The sequence below is a fragment of the Sabethes cyaneus genome, chromosome 1 (assembly GCF_943734655.1).
Source record: "Sabethes cyaneus chromosome 1, idSabCyanKW18_F2, whole genome shotgun sequence".
NCBI classification, from domain to species: Eukaryota; Metazoa; Arthropoda; class Insecta; order Diptera; family Culicidae; genus Sabethes; species Sabethes cyaneus.
Window position 1 is genome coordinate 27,075,001 of NC_071353.1, and position 14,841 is coordinate 27,089,841.

Sequence of the window (14,841 nt, forward strand, 5' to 3'; positions counted from 1 at the left end):
ATCATAAGAGTGTAATAAAACTCAAATTGTTACTTGGGATGACAATTAGCAATTTTTAAATTTGCATTGAAATTCAAGAAAAGATATTTCTCACTTTTCTGAATCAATTGTCTAAAGTTTTTGAAGCCTCTTAGTGGAATACGAAATTTGAAATTAAAGAAAAGAAAAAACTTTTACCGACTAAATTCCACTATTTAATATTTATTCGCGACAGATACGTATACGCTTTGAAATAAGACACTGATGAAGCCTGCACGTCGTAGGCGAACTACGTATCTGTTGCAAATAAATATTAAACAGTGGGATTCAATCGAAAAGCTTTTTCTTTTCTTTGATTTCAGATTTCAATTGTCATTTTGTTCACTTGCTGTTACTCACAATTGTACAAGAAAAGCAAACAGCGAAGAAAAGCAGTTAATTTAAGCATGTAGGTCTTTTTAATCAATAGATACTAGAGCTTAGAAATGTTATATGAAAAATAGGAAGTAAACGTTGCACGGTAGTAATTTTGTAAGATTTGTTTTCGTTAATGACATTTTAAAGGACAGATGTCTTATGGCATGTATCATGTTTCAACAAATAAATCAAAAATGATAAGCACTGGAAATCATATCGATCATATTTCCTATTCTCAAGCATGTTTAAGGCGCAGCTTGCACTATTTTTCGACCTCATCTTGTTTTCCTAACCCTCTAACATTGTAAAAACGATGCGATCAAGCTAATGACTATCTTTTCATGAAAGTACATTCAAAAGAAGCTTAAGTTTTGATTTTCATGCAAAAAAAATTATCTGAAGGAGCGCCAGCTAAGAAAAAGTTCAATTTCTCTTTTTCATATCTAATGCTCTATTCAGTTATTTTTTCTAATTCAGATATATCGCAAAATTGAAGCCAAGCAAACTAATAGTAAAATTTTGAGATTAATCATTTTGTTGTCGATATCCTTTGTCTTCAAAAGCGAAGTATAATAATAATTTTTCTGAACTCTTGTTTTTCAAAGATGCTAACTTTTGAACGCATGGTATTAATTAATTATCAAAAAATCTGTTATGAACACATATTTCATATTGTCAATTCAAAACAAGTTTCGTATATGGCTCTGAAGCCCAAAAATTAAGGCCGACCGATTATAAAACTAAATAAGGTTTTACAAGTATTTACGCACCCAAGGAAAGAAAATTTAATTATTCTACGCAATACGTTGGTAATTTTACTGGCAAATAAGGATTTTGAGGAATACGGAACGGATATTTAAAAATATAGTCAAGTTAATTATACATAGACGTTCCTGAGAAATTAAATAATGATTATTATGGCAGTAGAAAGGCTAGGTCACGCCGCTAGGTGGATTAATTCGGGTTTTTTATCATATTTTTCGCACGCACGCACGAAAACTGACAAATGTTTCAGCACGAAAGTGGGCTAACGACAATAGTTTTGAATCTTTTCAATAGACGCCTGTACAAAACTCCAAGGAAAGTTGAATAAATATAAATATAAGTAACCTTCACAAACGTTTCTGAGAACGACAATATCTGAGGGTATAATACCTCTAATGAAAGAAAATTTCACAGCAAGGGCACAAAAATAATTTATACAGATTGCACTGCACTTCATGCTTCCGTCATACTTTTCGGTCTTCGCAGCCAAAATGTTAAAACCTTAGCCAATTTCCCAACGACACTCCTGTTATACAGTACCGCTACTCGACGGACTCAAGTATAGTGGCAGAGAGTGATGTTGATATCATGTAACCCACTAATTGCGGCTCCATCCTGGGACCAAATCCTTGCAAATTTAAGGTTGCTCGCAGCGAGACTTGTTTCACCCATATATGGTGGAAACTGGCAGTGGGCGATATGGTACATTTTATGCAATAACCCTTAACTGCTTCGAACAATATTAGAGAATGACACAAACACGGGATAATGGTGAAAATGCCACTGCAATTTCAACATTATATCATTGCATAAGACGCGTTTTCAAAGTACGCGTGGGTAGCAGGCGAAAAAGGGTTTACGCTGGAAAAGTTTTACCGCCTCTAGCCGCCCGGATGCTGCGGGAAAAAAAGAGCACGTAATCGCCATCCACTTGAGACAGTTTTCTTCTTAATTATTTGAATTTTTCCCCAAACGAGTGTCACCATTCGGACGGCACACCGTACACGGTGTCTGGTCGGGTTACGTTTCCCACAGGGAGGCCATGCGGAAGCTAAAATTTTTCACGGCCTCATGAGAACTCTCCACGGCCAAATGGGAGCTGAACTTTTCGGTTAGATATTTTTGTGTGTATTTCAAGTCCGGTCGGAAGACCTGAATTTTTTTTTTCATTGAGATGCTATGTGTGACAATGAACAAAAACGCGATGTTTCCGGCTTGAGGGTACGGGTTTATACGTCCACGATTGGCACACTACTGTCTGTATCATACAAAATATGCACTTAGACTTGAAAGCTGTGGTTTTCTTCAGGAGCAGAGATTTGGACTCCCGTGAATGGTTTGACAAAAGCTTTAAAAAGCTACTTGAAAACCAACCTTATTTTTGTTTAGGAGCAGCAAAACAATATATATTTGTTAAAACCTTTTTTAGAAAATATAAATTTAAGTGTTACGAACGAATAGCACCTTCATTTATTTAAATATACAATTGGTTTATTGCTTCGGACACAGTAAAAACGCAACTCATATTTATTTACTAATCCCCAATCAACCTTCTACCTTTAATATCGGACGCCCGATGCGTTCCGATTCAGTCCTTCCTTTTCGCCTGCAGCTGTCGTTTGTTCAGTCCCTGAACCAATAATCTCCGAATCGCACATTTTTCTCGGTAAACTCCAAAACCGTTGATCCTTACCGAATCGCCGTCCCTCTTCCATTGTTTCCGGCAGTTTCTGGTAGAGTGTTTCCGGCAGGTAAATGGACGCTATCAACCCCAGCAATCCAATCAGACCCATCGCCACGAAAGGAAGTCGAATATCGTAGTTGGTTCCCAAAAATACTATGTACGGTCCAAGAGTTCCAAACACGTTGGCCACTATAATTCCGAATGACGTGCCCGTCTGTCTCAGCGAAGTTGGATACAATTCGAATGATTGTAGATACAATGTGAAATAGGTTATGCAGACGAAAAACTTGATGATTATGGCGAAGATGGTTACGTAGAGTTCAGTACCGCTATGATGGATTATAAATATTACTGGAAGACATGACAAAGCGATACCCAGGAATGCTCCGCTGTTGGTGAAGCGTCGTCCGAGGCAGTCGCTTAGCAGTTGCCCGCAGAAGTAAGCCGGTAGTTCGATGGCGCCTTGCCAGAAAAAGTTCAAGAATGGATTTCCGCCCATTTGCATACTAAGCAGAAACAATGTAAACGTCGGTATAGTGTTACAAACCCAACCGATCAGTAGTAGACTAGTTAGTTTGCTCATATGCCATCCACTAAATAGCGAAGCTACGCCATACGTCTGCTCTGCTTCCTTCTGAGGAACCTGCTCGCGTAGATCATGCTCCGTGTAGTCGAATCGCTTTCCATTGATTTTGGCAATTTTCTGTAATTCCCGAAGGCAATGCCGGTACCGTCCTTGGCTGGCCAACCAACGAGGCGATTCGATGTTGTACTGCGGCAGGCAGTACGCCATAAGACAAGGCAGCGAAGTGATCAGCAGGAACCAGCGCCAGTCTCGGCACCACCAGAGAACCAACGGAGCCAAGCAGACGCCGGCCGTCCAGCCGAACAGTTGCCACATCGAGAGGGTGGCTCGGTTTTCATCTTTGGAAATTTCCATTGCCACAATCAGCGGTGACTGGAAGCCGGTATTCGACGAGAAGCTACCCAGGAATGCCAGCGCAGCGAACAGCCAGTACTGCGGGGCGGAAAACACGGCCAGCGTCCGGCCGATCGTTATCGTAGCGGTGCTGATCAGGTACACCGGTAGTCGGCCTATCCTTGAGAATGAAATAACAAGAAGGATTGGTTTTAATTATTTTGTACGAATTTCAGGAGATTTTATAGATATTAGATTACCCCACCAACAATTTGGGTTATATTATACTCTTATGATGGTTTTTATAACCAAAATCGGTCTTTAAAACCGCAATAAGAGTGCAGTAGAACTCCATTTGTTGCTTGGGTATTAAATTATTTTAGATCAATTCATAAATAATCATTAAATTAACTTTTTTCTTTATCGATTCGTGTCTCTGTACAGCACTTGTGCGCAAATTGCGTGTTCTTTAATTGCACCGTCTTTTAGTTGCACGTTTTTCCGAATCAGACGCTGTCGTGCGTGAGCCGCTCGTAACTTAGTGAGCAGGTGCTTGCTAGTCTGTGGCATGTAGAGCAGTCAAGAGAACCTGACATGGGGAGACATGCCCATGGTTGGCTAGATTATTTCTCGTGCTGACATTCAGGATTTGTATGACTAACGCCTCCCCTCTTCGACCTTAGTTTCTACTTAGTTAGCTACTCGATCTCTGCTCAGGTTGCTCGTATTCCGGCTGATAGCACGAGAAGGTATAAATTGGGGTCGCAGGATAAGAGGTTGAGGACCATTGTGTGGTCTATTTTATTCGTACAGATACGCGAAGCACCGACGCTACGGATTATCCAGCCGTTCATCAACCAAATACAAATAACCACGATCCAAATATGTCATCCATCGCATAGATCATTACACGGGAGCTCCTAACCACACTTTTTTGACAGCACTTGGTGGTTTGTTTACATGGTGTTCAAGTTTGAATTGAGTTTTCTATCTTTGTCCGGCAGATACTGATAAAAAATTATAGTTTTTATTTAAGAGAAAGCACCTTACATGCATTTTAAAGCACCTGATGCAGGAATCCTTCACAAAATTTCAAATCGAAACCGCTGGATGTGACAAAAAACATGTAAACAAACCACCAAGTGAAGTCATTTGACGGCAAAATGACGTCATCGCAAAATGATCTATTACCCAAGAGCAAAGAAAAAAAGCAAAGCAAAGCCTAGTTGCTAAATTCCGTTATCGAAACTTGTTCTTCGGTCTTTATGAGACAGATGAGATGCGGGGCTAGTGCTACGATCCTAATGACTCTGACAGCCCCTCCCAGTCGAGTTTCGAACAAACGACGACTGGTTCATTAGACTAGCATGGTAACTCGAGGCCAATTGGAAGGCTTTTCGAAATTCCCACAACCACAAAATCATTTGAAAAGTCTACAATAGTTCTTTGAACGGCTTGGATTGCTGCTTCGAACTCAAACAAACTGTAGTTATCTCACAATGCATTGTTTTTACGCCTTGACAGGTGCTTGTGCGAAAGGTTATCAAACTGTATCATTTCACGTAGCTTGGTTTTCGTTTTGTCGATATTGTCCCGTCCGTACTTTCTATTCTAGATTTAATTCTGAATTGGTCGCACATAAAGTATGATTTTGAGTACCCAATTTGTAACTAAGACAGCAGCAGAATAAACATAAAAATGGGTCTGTTAAACTATACTGTTAAACTAAACTATAAATAAGAAGAACCAAAACTAAAGTAGGTAGAGCACTTTTCATGTTTCACGTTTGCGAAACTTTCAACCCCTAAAAATCCGGCGGTGACTCCCATGGTATGACACGGTGTATACTTTTTGGCGCGAGCATCTACTTGGAAGCTTTTCGAAAAATGTGGGTCAAGGTCACTGATTCTTACAGATATTCAACTACGTATTTTATCTGACGGATTTCGTTAGTGTTTACCTCATTGCACATTGTACTATTCATCATTGATCTGTCAACCCAATAAGTGGCATATGCCAATCATCACACTGCCCACTTACCTGTCGCCTAGCTGTCCAAGCACAAACGTTCCACCAACCTCGGCAACTCGCACAAAGGCAAACACGTTGGTGGCGTACAGTTCCTTATCACACACCCAGTTCTGCTCCGTAATGGGGATTAAATCGAAATACTGCCGATCGTAGTCGTACCCATCGACACAGTCGATTGTATCGTTCTCCTGGAAGCTCATCAGTTCCGGCCGCGTGCCAACCGGATACTTGGAAACATTGTACATCAGACAGGCGCTGTAATCCTGTTCTCCCCGACTATTGATCTCACTGGAAGAAAACAAACACCAAATAGACTAATGCTTCCTTGCTTATCAACTCGTGCAATCATACCTGGGGAGTGTTAAATTTCTCCACTGGGCTTGCGAAGTTACTCCGTACAATTCCATCCCTGGTACGGAACAGTGATGCTCCGGTACGGTTAATATCAGCAAAATATTAACGACTGTCATCGACACGAACATTACAGTTGTCACGTTGAAGAACAGATTGTACCGCTTCTGGAATGGACCGTCGTCCCCGACGGCTTCCATGATCCGATCAAATGCGACATCACTTTCTGCCCCGGCCATTCTGCACTGAATGCTTCTCTCAACTGAACATCAGGTAATTAATTTTTTATTACTCGCCTTTTCTTCATACAACAAAACTTAACTCGCTTTAGTACGAAACGCACGCGAGCACCTTTATCAATGGAACCCTTTATCTCTATTATTATCACTCATCGTAAGCTCTGAATGCAACTGCCTTTGCCTTCAATTAACTCTTCTTTATAAACTACACAACCTTTGGTTTGGTGAAAACACTAGTATTAGTCACTTGTTTGCATGCATACTAACGACGACCGGTTAGCGAATACTAAATACAGCTAAATACTAAAGCCAAAATCGCATTCGTCTAACGTTTCACAATGTCGTCGTCGTCGTCGTTTTATACAAAAAAGCGATCGCACGTTGCGGCGGACTGCTTTCAGCACTCAGTCAGATCTGGTTTTAGCAATTGTGTGAAATGGTTATCAGGCCTTGTTCGGGTGTATTACAATTCATTGTACTTCCAGTGCTATCGGATTTACAGGAAGAGTCGGACCGTGCCATGAATGAAGTTGATAATAAACTGATAATAAGACTGCATAGTCTGATTAAGAAAATATCCCGATCAGAACAAGCTGAAACAACTTAGTCTTGCTAGTAATTAAGAGAACGGAAATCATGTCAGGATATCCGTATCCTGATCTAGTCAATATAGGTTTGCGGCATCAGTTTTTCGGCCTGTTTCTATTTTGGGCCTATCGTCTGTTCTTCGCATCCTAGGGGGAAATTCATTACTAATTCTTACCAATATATACTATTACGGTTGTACATTCGTTTCGTGGGAAAAATTAGTTCTTCAGGTACAGGTAACACGAAAACAGAGAAAGCCTAATAATTAGAAGCATGCCGAAGCATGAGTTGACACCAGACAGAAATCCCATGCCGCCACTTCTAGGTTTGTTGTTCATCGTTCCCAAGAGTGTATAGTACGTAAGAAGAAGCTTTTGAAGTTCCCTAAAAAATTCCTTACCTAGCAAGTGATCCTCAGGTGTCAAACTTTACCTTACCTTACAAGACCCAACTTTTTTTTGCCCGGATTTGGCATCCCACGAGACTACCATTTGGTCACAGACACTACGCCCGGTATTGTGTAAAAGGAGCAATAGACCTGTAGGTATATAGACAATTTGTGACCGTAGTCTTGCAGTTTCGTGTGCATCAATAGAGATAAATACAAGTTGTACCTAAGCAGGTTGCAAGAAAAATCCTCATCACACCGCGGTTGTCTTGACAGCGGGGATCGTTAAATTACTCGGTGCGGTGCGAAAAAACTCAGTGCTACTCTCAAGCGAACGAGATTGTCTCCGATTTGGCAAAGAGAAAGAGAGACGGAGCTGGAGACTAGGGTAAGTTAACTTATAGTGGACCCTTTACCTATGATGAACCTCGGGTACAGTTTCGGCGTTTTTTAGCTTAAGTTTTTTATTCTCGAGAATATATGTCATGAAACAGAAAGTACTAAACATACCACACAGTTCTGTTTATAAGATTTTAGCTGAATTTAATGATTAATGCCTTCAAATCGACATTTTCAACAAGCTAGGGTCCATTTCATGGTTGGCAATGCGAAATATCGCCATTAGTGGACCCTCTTCATGCAAAATACACTAGAGTTCCTATAATGGACCCACTATAATGGTCGCTATCCTATTGTAAACCACAAGGTTCATAAAAGGAAAACGGACATTCCACTTCACAGCTAATGTGAAAAAATCTTAATTTGAGTGCGTGGTGCAATACTTCATAGATTACAGAGGCGACAAGGCACTCGAAAACCGCTAAATTTTGAATCAAAGCGGAGAGTACCATTATAAATAAAGGTAACTCTCCGCTTCAATTCAAAATTTAGCGGTTTTTGAGTGTCTTGTCGCCTCTGTAATCTAAAGTCTCTGTAGCTAAAGTACAGGACACATTGCTACACTTTGGTACTCGGGTGCGGCACGCGTGTTCTAATGGGAGCAGCTGGCAAGTATCTTGAGAGGAGACGCAAAATAGATAACGACGAAATGGGATAATAATAAGTTGTAATAAAAGTTGCTTGGCTCGTATTGATTGCTAATTGTGAAATGATCACCTATGTTAAATATTGAAATGAATGTATAGAATAGTCAGATACATATAATTATTCATTGGCGGAACTAGCGCTCATTTCTAGGGGGCAATACCCAACAAACATTTTTGTTTGTTTTTTACATTACTGGGCGGAAAAACCGAAGATTTGAATATCAAAATTATTGAACCGAACGTCATCAAAATGTGCGTATTAAGGTTTTCGTTCCTTTGATACCCATTGCGTTCCTTTGACACCAAGGTACGGAATGATTTCTTTTTCCGCTGGCTTGAATGAATGCCAGCATATTCTCAAACTGTAATAAACCATTTTCACGTGCATTAATATATTGCTCACAACGCAGCAAATATCGTTCGCTCAGCTCGTGTGGCGAAAAAGCACACGAAAAGGATGATGAGCGAATGGCACGGAAGAAGTGCAATGCCTTTGAGAAACATAGGAAGAAGAGAGAGCGAAAAAAATAGACGCGGGAAAATTCGGTTCTTGCAAATGTATAGAGCGAGAGAGGGATTGATAGATCAGACATTCAGTTGAATATAGTTGAGAACAACAGACGTTTATTTAAGTTCGAATTAGTTAGGGTCACGACAGATATAACGCTCTATTGTGCAAAATTGATTTAAACAAAATGGAAGCGGATCATGTTAAAAACAATCAAGTCACACTGCTACAGCATTTTGCTCCGCAGCAAGTGCTGGCAGTTTTTGTACACTGATGCCAAATCGTTGGCATTAGTTTCCGCGTATCTCTTACTGTGAGTATTTCTAGGAGCAACCAACAGGATTGCACGCTAGGATTTCAGTGTAACGAACATCTATTTTCATTCCGCTTTCACCGAAACTGTATATTTACATTGCCGTATTTTAATTTATTCAACAGAAAAATATTATACAATCTATAATACAGTACAAAACCGCAAAAATATTCAATAAATTGCATTAAACTGCTTAAATTTACTTAAACTGCCATCATTAGGTACAGCCAACATTAGGGTTCGTCACCCGAATTACATTGCTTTAGGGTAAACAGGCTATTTTTCGGAAGCCAGTGCCAGTGATGTCGGTTACGCACCAATATATGGGAGATGACAACCTTGCCATCTCGTTGGGAGCAACCGGAGTGGCACAACTAACCTCCATTTTTGACGTAGGACTACGTCTTACGGCAAGTTTTGAGATAGGGTGTCATTCCAAAAAATCGAAAAATGCGAGCGTCACGAAAAATAAAAGGTTTTGAGCGCTAATAGCTCAGCGGTTTTCCGATCGATTTTCAATATTCTTACACCAATCGATCGGAAAATCTTCTAAGAATTGACCCAAATGAAGAAAAGTATGGATTCTTGATGTTGAACTATTGAAAAATTGAAAATAATGAACCTATGTTTTACCAGAATTCTCGCTTCGTGATTGGTTGGAAGATTCTTTACGATGATCTAAACCTATACCAATTTGATATCTGTGCTTGGGAAGTAAGCCAAAACAAGTGACCAAGTTTCCTCATTTCAACAGGATTTCCTAACACCTCGGTTCAACCTAGACCATTTTGATGTCCTTGCTTGGGAAGTACGCCAGAGAGAGAGTAACAAAGCCCCCTCGTGCCAACAGATTTCTTACGAACGCGATTAAACCTAGTCCAATTTGATGTCTGTGTTAGGAAAGTGTGCCAGAAAAAATGACACAAGTTCGTTGTCCCAACAGATTGCAAATTCTTTACTGAGACACGATTAAACCTCGGCGAACTTGATATCTGTGTTGGAAAAATGTGCTACAGCTGTAGTGTTCGGTTATAATACGGCTCTGTATGAATACGCATGCTTGCCGTTTCATTAGAAGTGTAGTGAAAAGATGTGCTGTTGATAAAATAGGATTGAATTGGTAAAATCCTTTCAACGTGGGAAACCATGGATAATAAAAACAAACTTTAATTTCAGTAAGATAGCAGGAAAGCAATAGTTTGTGTTCGTGATTTTGTTAAATTGTTTTCAAATGCACAATCTTTTGAGAATTGAACGTATGCAATGTTACTACTTTGATAAATATTACATACAACGTATGTAGCATGTATATATGTTGCATATAGCATGTATACATGAAGAATCGAATGATTACAAGCATGAATACATGCCACTATCACTACAAAGAGACTTACGTAGTCCTGCGTCACCTATATATGCGGTCGTGTCAACCCATCTGATTTTCGGTTTGTGATACATACGCGACAGAACAGTAAACAGAATGTGCGTATTTCCTACGCTATTCCGATCAAGCTACAGGCGTTATGCGATTTATGCAATACATGTATACCTCGATAGTACGTATATTCGTTAGTAAGTATCCTCGATAGTACATACCCTCCATAATACGTACATTTTGCCTCGATAGTACGTACGTTTTCCAGCAACACTTTATTTGTTATTAATTACTATATTAAGTCAATACCACTTTTCAATAGTGTATGCAAGTTTGCAAATTTCATGCAATATTAAGTACGCTTAATACAACAATGCTTCAAAACCTAAAATTGTGATTCGATGGCACGTACATTTTGGTAATACGTAAGCTAAAAGAAGCAAAGGTGTACGTACTATCGAGGTATACAGGTAGGTATTGTTATTCCCTGAGTTATACTGTACTGAGTTATTCCCATCAAAGCACACACTCGTTAGAGACGATGAATGGGGAGAGATATTTCGCACTTTTCGAGACTGCACGTTTGGGGTTTGGCTTCTGTGGAGCGGGAGAGCTCCGATACAAAAAACACAGCACACTTGAGCTTATTTACTGCACCCGTACGTCTCTTTAAGACGTAAGAGTCTTCGAAGATCGGGTGCTGCACTCGCAGAAATTTAAGCAGTTGCCGATCCCTGCGTTGACAGTAGAACGAAACCTCCAAACGATCAGCGCAGAACTGACTGCATTAATTCAATATATAAAAAATTACTAAATTAATTATTTTTATCAGAACTATGCCATAAAATTATTATTTTATAGAGCCGCAAACCATAAAACCTAAATTTCAATATTGCGTTTATTGTGGTTATCTTCTGAGCGCGTTATCACCGCCGCTGTAGGTAAATTTTTTATAAGCGCTCAATGTACAGTCAGTCCACAATCATGGGTCACACACAATTATGGGTCATATTAGCTTTATAGCTGCTAATTTCCGCCTAAATATCACCTAATGATTGAATAAATTATTAGTGCTACCTACGAGTAATAATTTTATCAATTAATTAGTATAATATTTATGCATAAATTGGTAGATAAAGCTAAAAGTCCACATTTGTGTGTGACCCATGATTGTGAACCGACTGTATACCGTTCTGATTCAAACTTCGAACACTTAAGCTATGCTGAAACTTTCTTTAAAGAAAAATGTTCGAAAACATCTTTATTCTACTCCCATAAATGGTTTAATAGCATGACAATTTAATTATTTTCGAGTTAAAATTTTAAAAATGAGGATAAAATGTTAATTTACATTGCAAAACACTAAAAAACTGCTGTTCGGTTTTGATTCAAACTTCGAACACTTTCATGATCGACATTCAAAGCTCGAATATTTCAGTCTCAGACATCGAACACTTGTATTACTTTGAAAAGTATTAATATTTTTAGTGTCATTCAACTTAAATAAGTGAAATTTCGTCCTTTTTCTAAACACTGTCTTTTTAAATCCACCTAACAGTATGATTTAAATTTTTAACACAATAATTAGTTTCAATCCGTACTTCTGCAGTCATTTGCTAATATTTTCAAACTCTATGTACCACATCTAAAGCAAGTTAACATTGTACAGCTTTACAATGCAGATAATTCATGTTCCCGAAGAAAAATCCGGAAAACCCGGACATTATTCGTGGGTGTTCGAAGTTTAAATCACACCTCAAAACGTGATTCAAACTTCGAACACTTTTTTTTATCTAATATCTTTGAAATAATGCATGAAATATTGTATCTTAACTATGCTGTAGTACGTATATATCTTGCACTTATCTAATAATCGCGAAGTGGGAAGGTAAATGTTCTAAAATTGGTAAAATAATGCAAACGAAAAAACAGCTACTTTTGCACGAAACGCTAAGAGTATGCGAACGAAATTAAAATCTGAGTTCTCACTTTTTTTCAGCGTCTGCTGATTTCTTACAAGGAGTCCTACAGTTCAATGTCATACCTCACCGGATAGAGGACATTCTAACGAACACGGTGGTGTACAATAAGCATAATATTTTTTCATATTAGCGATACTACGAGCATTTTATTCTGAAGTGTTCGAAGTTTGAGACTGTTCTAAGTTTGAATCAGAACGGTACATGTTGCATATTTCCGAGAAACGACACACCACACCAATAATGCGAATACACAAACCACACGCAAACGAATTACCTATTTACGATGTTGCGCCTGTCGCTTAGCACTCCATCTGCAGAGCGTTTTAGGTACAAAAACAACAATGTTCGCATCGAAAGAGCATAACCCTCTACACAATCCGAGTCTTTGCCCTATCCAGAAATTTTATGTCATTTTGAAGAGAAATTTAAAAGTGTAAAAGCTGAAAAGTGATCGAAAATGAATTCGAATTGAAAAAAGTGTGGTCAAAAGTGTCTCAACAAATCGGTTCTTACTTACTTACTTAATTAGCCTAACGTCTTATGACAACGCTTGCGTAGCATAAGTTCATCATCTATTTCGATCCATGGCAACTGGTCTCCAGTTCCGCAGGCACCCAGGGCTAGCCAGATCTCGCTCCACCTGGTCTTGCCACCTTGCTCGCTGTTCCCTTCTTCGTTTTGTTCCTACCGGATTCGATGCGAAACCCATTTTTGCAGGATAGTTGTCTGGAATTCCAGCAACATGTCCTATCCAACGTATCTGTCCAGCTTTAACCACACATGCCGCCAAAGATGTTTCTTAGCACCCGCCGTTCGAAAACTTTGAGTGCTCGTAAGTCCTCTTCTAGCAGTGTCCACCATCGATTACTGCGCTCGGTCTCGCCCGCCAGCAAATACTACGTTTTAGACGTATTTATCTTCAATCCAATCTTCTCTGCTTCGCGTTTTAGTCTGGTGTACTGATCTTCCACCGCCTCAAATGTTCTGCCGATCATCTCCTTGTCGAAGTCCCCTGCGAGATTCGAATGGGTCTGACATTCCACCCAAGATTCTCACACAGCACTGGATGTCATCCATCGTCGCCATGATAAGTCGCAAAGCTTTCGTCCGAATTTTCCATATCTCTTGTCGGTTTACACTATCATATGCGGCTTTGAAATCGATGAACAGGGGATGCCTGGAGGCTCGAAATTCGCGGCACTTCTGGAGGATCTGCCGCAAGGTGAAGATTTAGTCCGTTGTAGACCGACCCTCCATGAAGCCGGCCTGGTAACTTCCCACAAATCTATTGGCTATTCGCGATAGTCGGTGGAAGATGACTTGGGACAGCACTTTGTAGGTGGCAATTTCGGAATAGTGATCGCTCGGTAGTCCTCACAATCCAGCTTATCACCTTTCTTGTAGATAGGGCAAATAACCCCATCTTTCCATCTCTCCGGTTGTCGTTCCGTAATCCAAATCTTGACAATTAGTTGATGCAAATAGCCTGTCAACTTGTCCGGGCCCATTTTAATAAGTTCCACTCCAATGCCGTCCTTTCCCGTTGCTTTGTTGTTCTTCAGCCGTCGGATGGCTTCCTTAACTTCCCTTATCGATGGGAATGGCACATCTTCGTTGCTTGCTACACCAGTGACTCAAGTCGCTTCCTCCGCAATCATGGTCTTCCGCCTGCACACCATTCAGGTGTTCATCGTAGTGCTGCTTCCACCTTTCGATCACCATCGGTCCTATCATTGTCATTGTTGCGGGTAGAGGTTCAACAACTCAATGATGTGGAAACTTATTTTCAAAAAATTCGAAGGAAATCGGACTTGAAAATAAGAAGTTTACAACCTGTTTGCCCGGACAAACCAAAAAGATTCGCTCATGATCTATGGGAATCCTCGGGTTGGAATCGTATGAAGGAATTCCGCTGAGAATTCGTATTCAATGCCTTGCATATAGATTCTTATATGAGAATTCCCGGGGTACGTATAACTCGGTAAGTGAATCTAGAGATAACATGTTTTACAGTTTAGAGTTTACATTGCACAAATATTACTACTAGCACTAAATATTATGAAAATCCAAATAACAACTGAAGAAGCTTGTTAGGTTCTTATCAACCCGTTACAGTTTTACGTTACCAATAAATGGATAAAGCTATATATTTCCTAAGTGGTATTACAAAATGGACACAATAAAATATCTCAATCAATCAAACGATGAACACAAACGATCAGACATGATCAACCACATGAAAAACCCCCTTACTTT

At 39.7% G+C, this 14,841-nt stretch overlaps 1 protein-coding gene across 1 annotated transcript; it reads right to left on the reverse strand.

The window, feature by feature from the left end:
• Window positions 1–2,631: 2,631 nt before the first annotated feature.
• On the reverse strand, window positions 2,632–6,834 carry LOC128743280 (solute carrier family 22 member 21-like). Its single transcript, XM_053839828.1, has 3 exons — window positions 6,147–6,834; window positions 5,805–6,083; window positions 2,632–3,945 (listed from the first exon to the last, which is right to left on the reverse strand). Exons 1-3 carry the CDS (start codon window positions 6,383–6,385, stop codon window positions 2,721–2,723), a joined length of 1,743 nt encoding a protein of 580 aa, XP_053695803.1. The 5' UTR covers window positions 6,386–6,834; the 3' UTR covers window positions 2,632–2,720.
• Between the last annotated feature and the right edge of the window lie 8,007 nt (window positions 6,835–14,841).

Bases quoted from the DNA above. Each gene is read 5' to 3' on its own strand.
- LOC128743280 (XM_053839828.1), bottom strand. From the start codon at position 6,385: ATGGCCGGGGCAGAAAGTGATGTCGCATTTGATCGGATCATGGAAGCC. The intron at 6,084-6,146 runs GTATGATTGCAC...GTTTTCTTCCAG, and splicing joins AGAAATTTAACACTCCCCAG to TGAGATCAATAGTCGGGGAG. The intron at 3,946-5,804 runs GTAAGTGGGCAG...TTCATTCTCAAG, and splicing joins CTTGGACAGCTAGGCGACAG to GATAGGCCGACTACCGGTGT.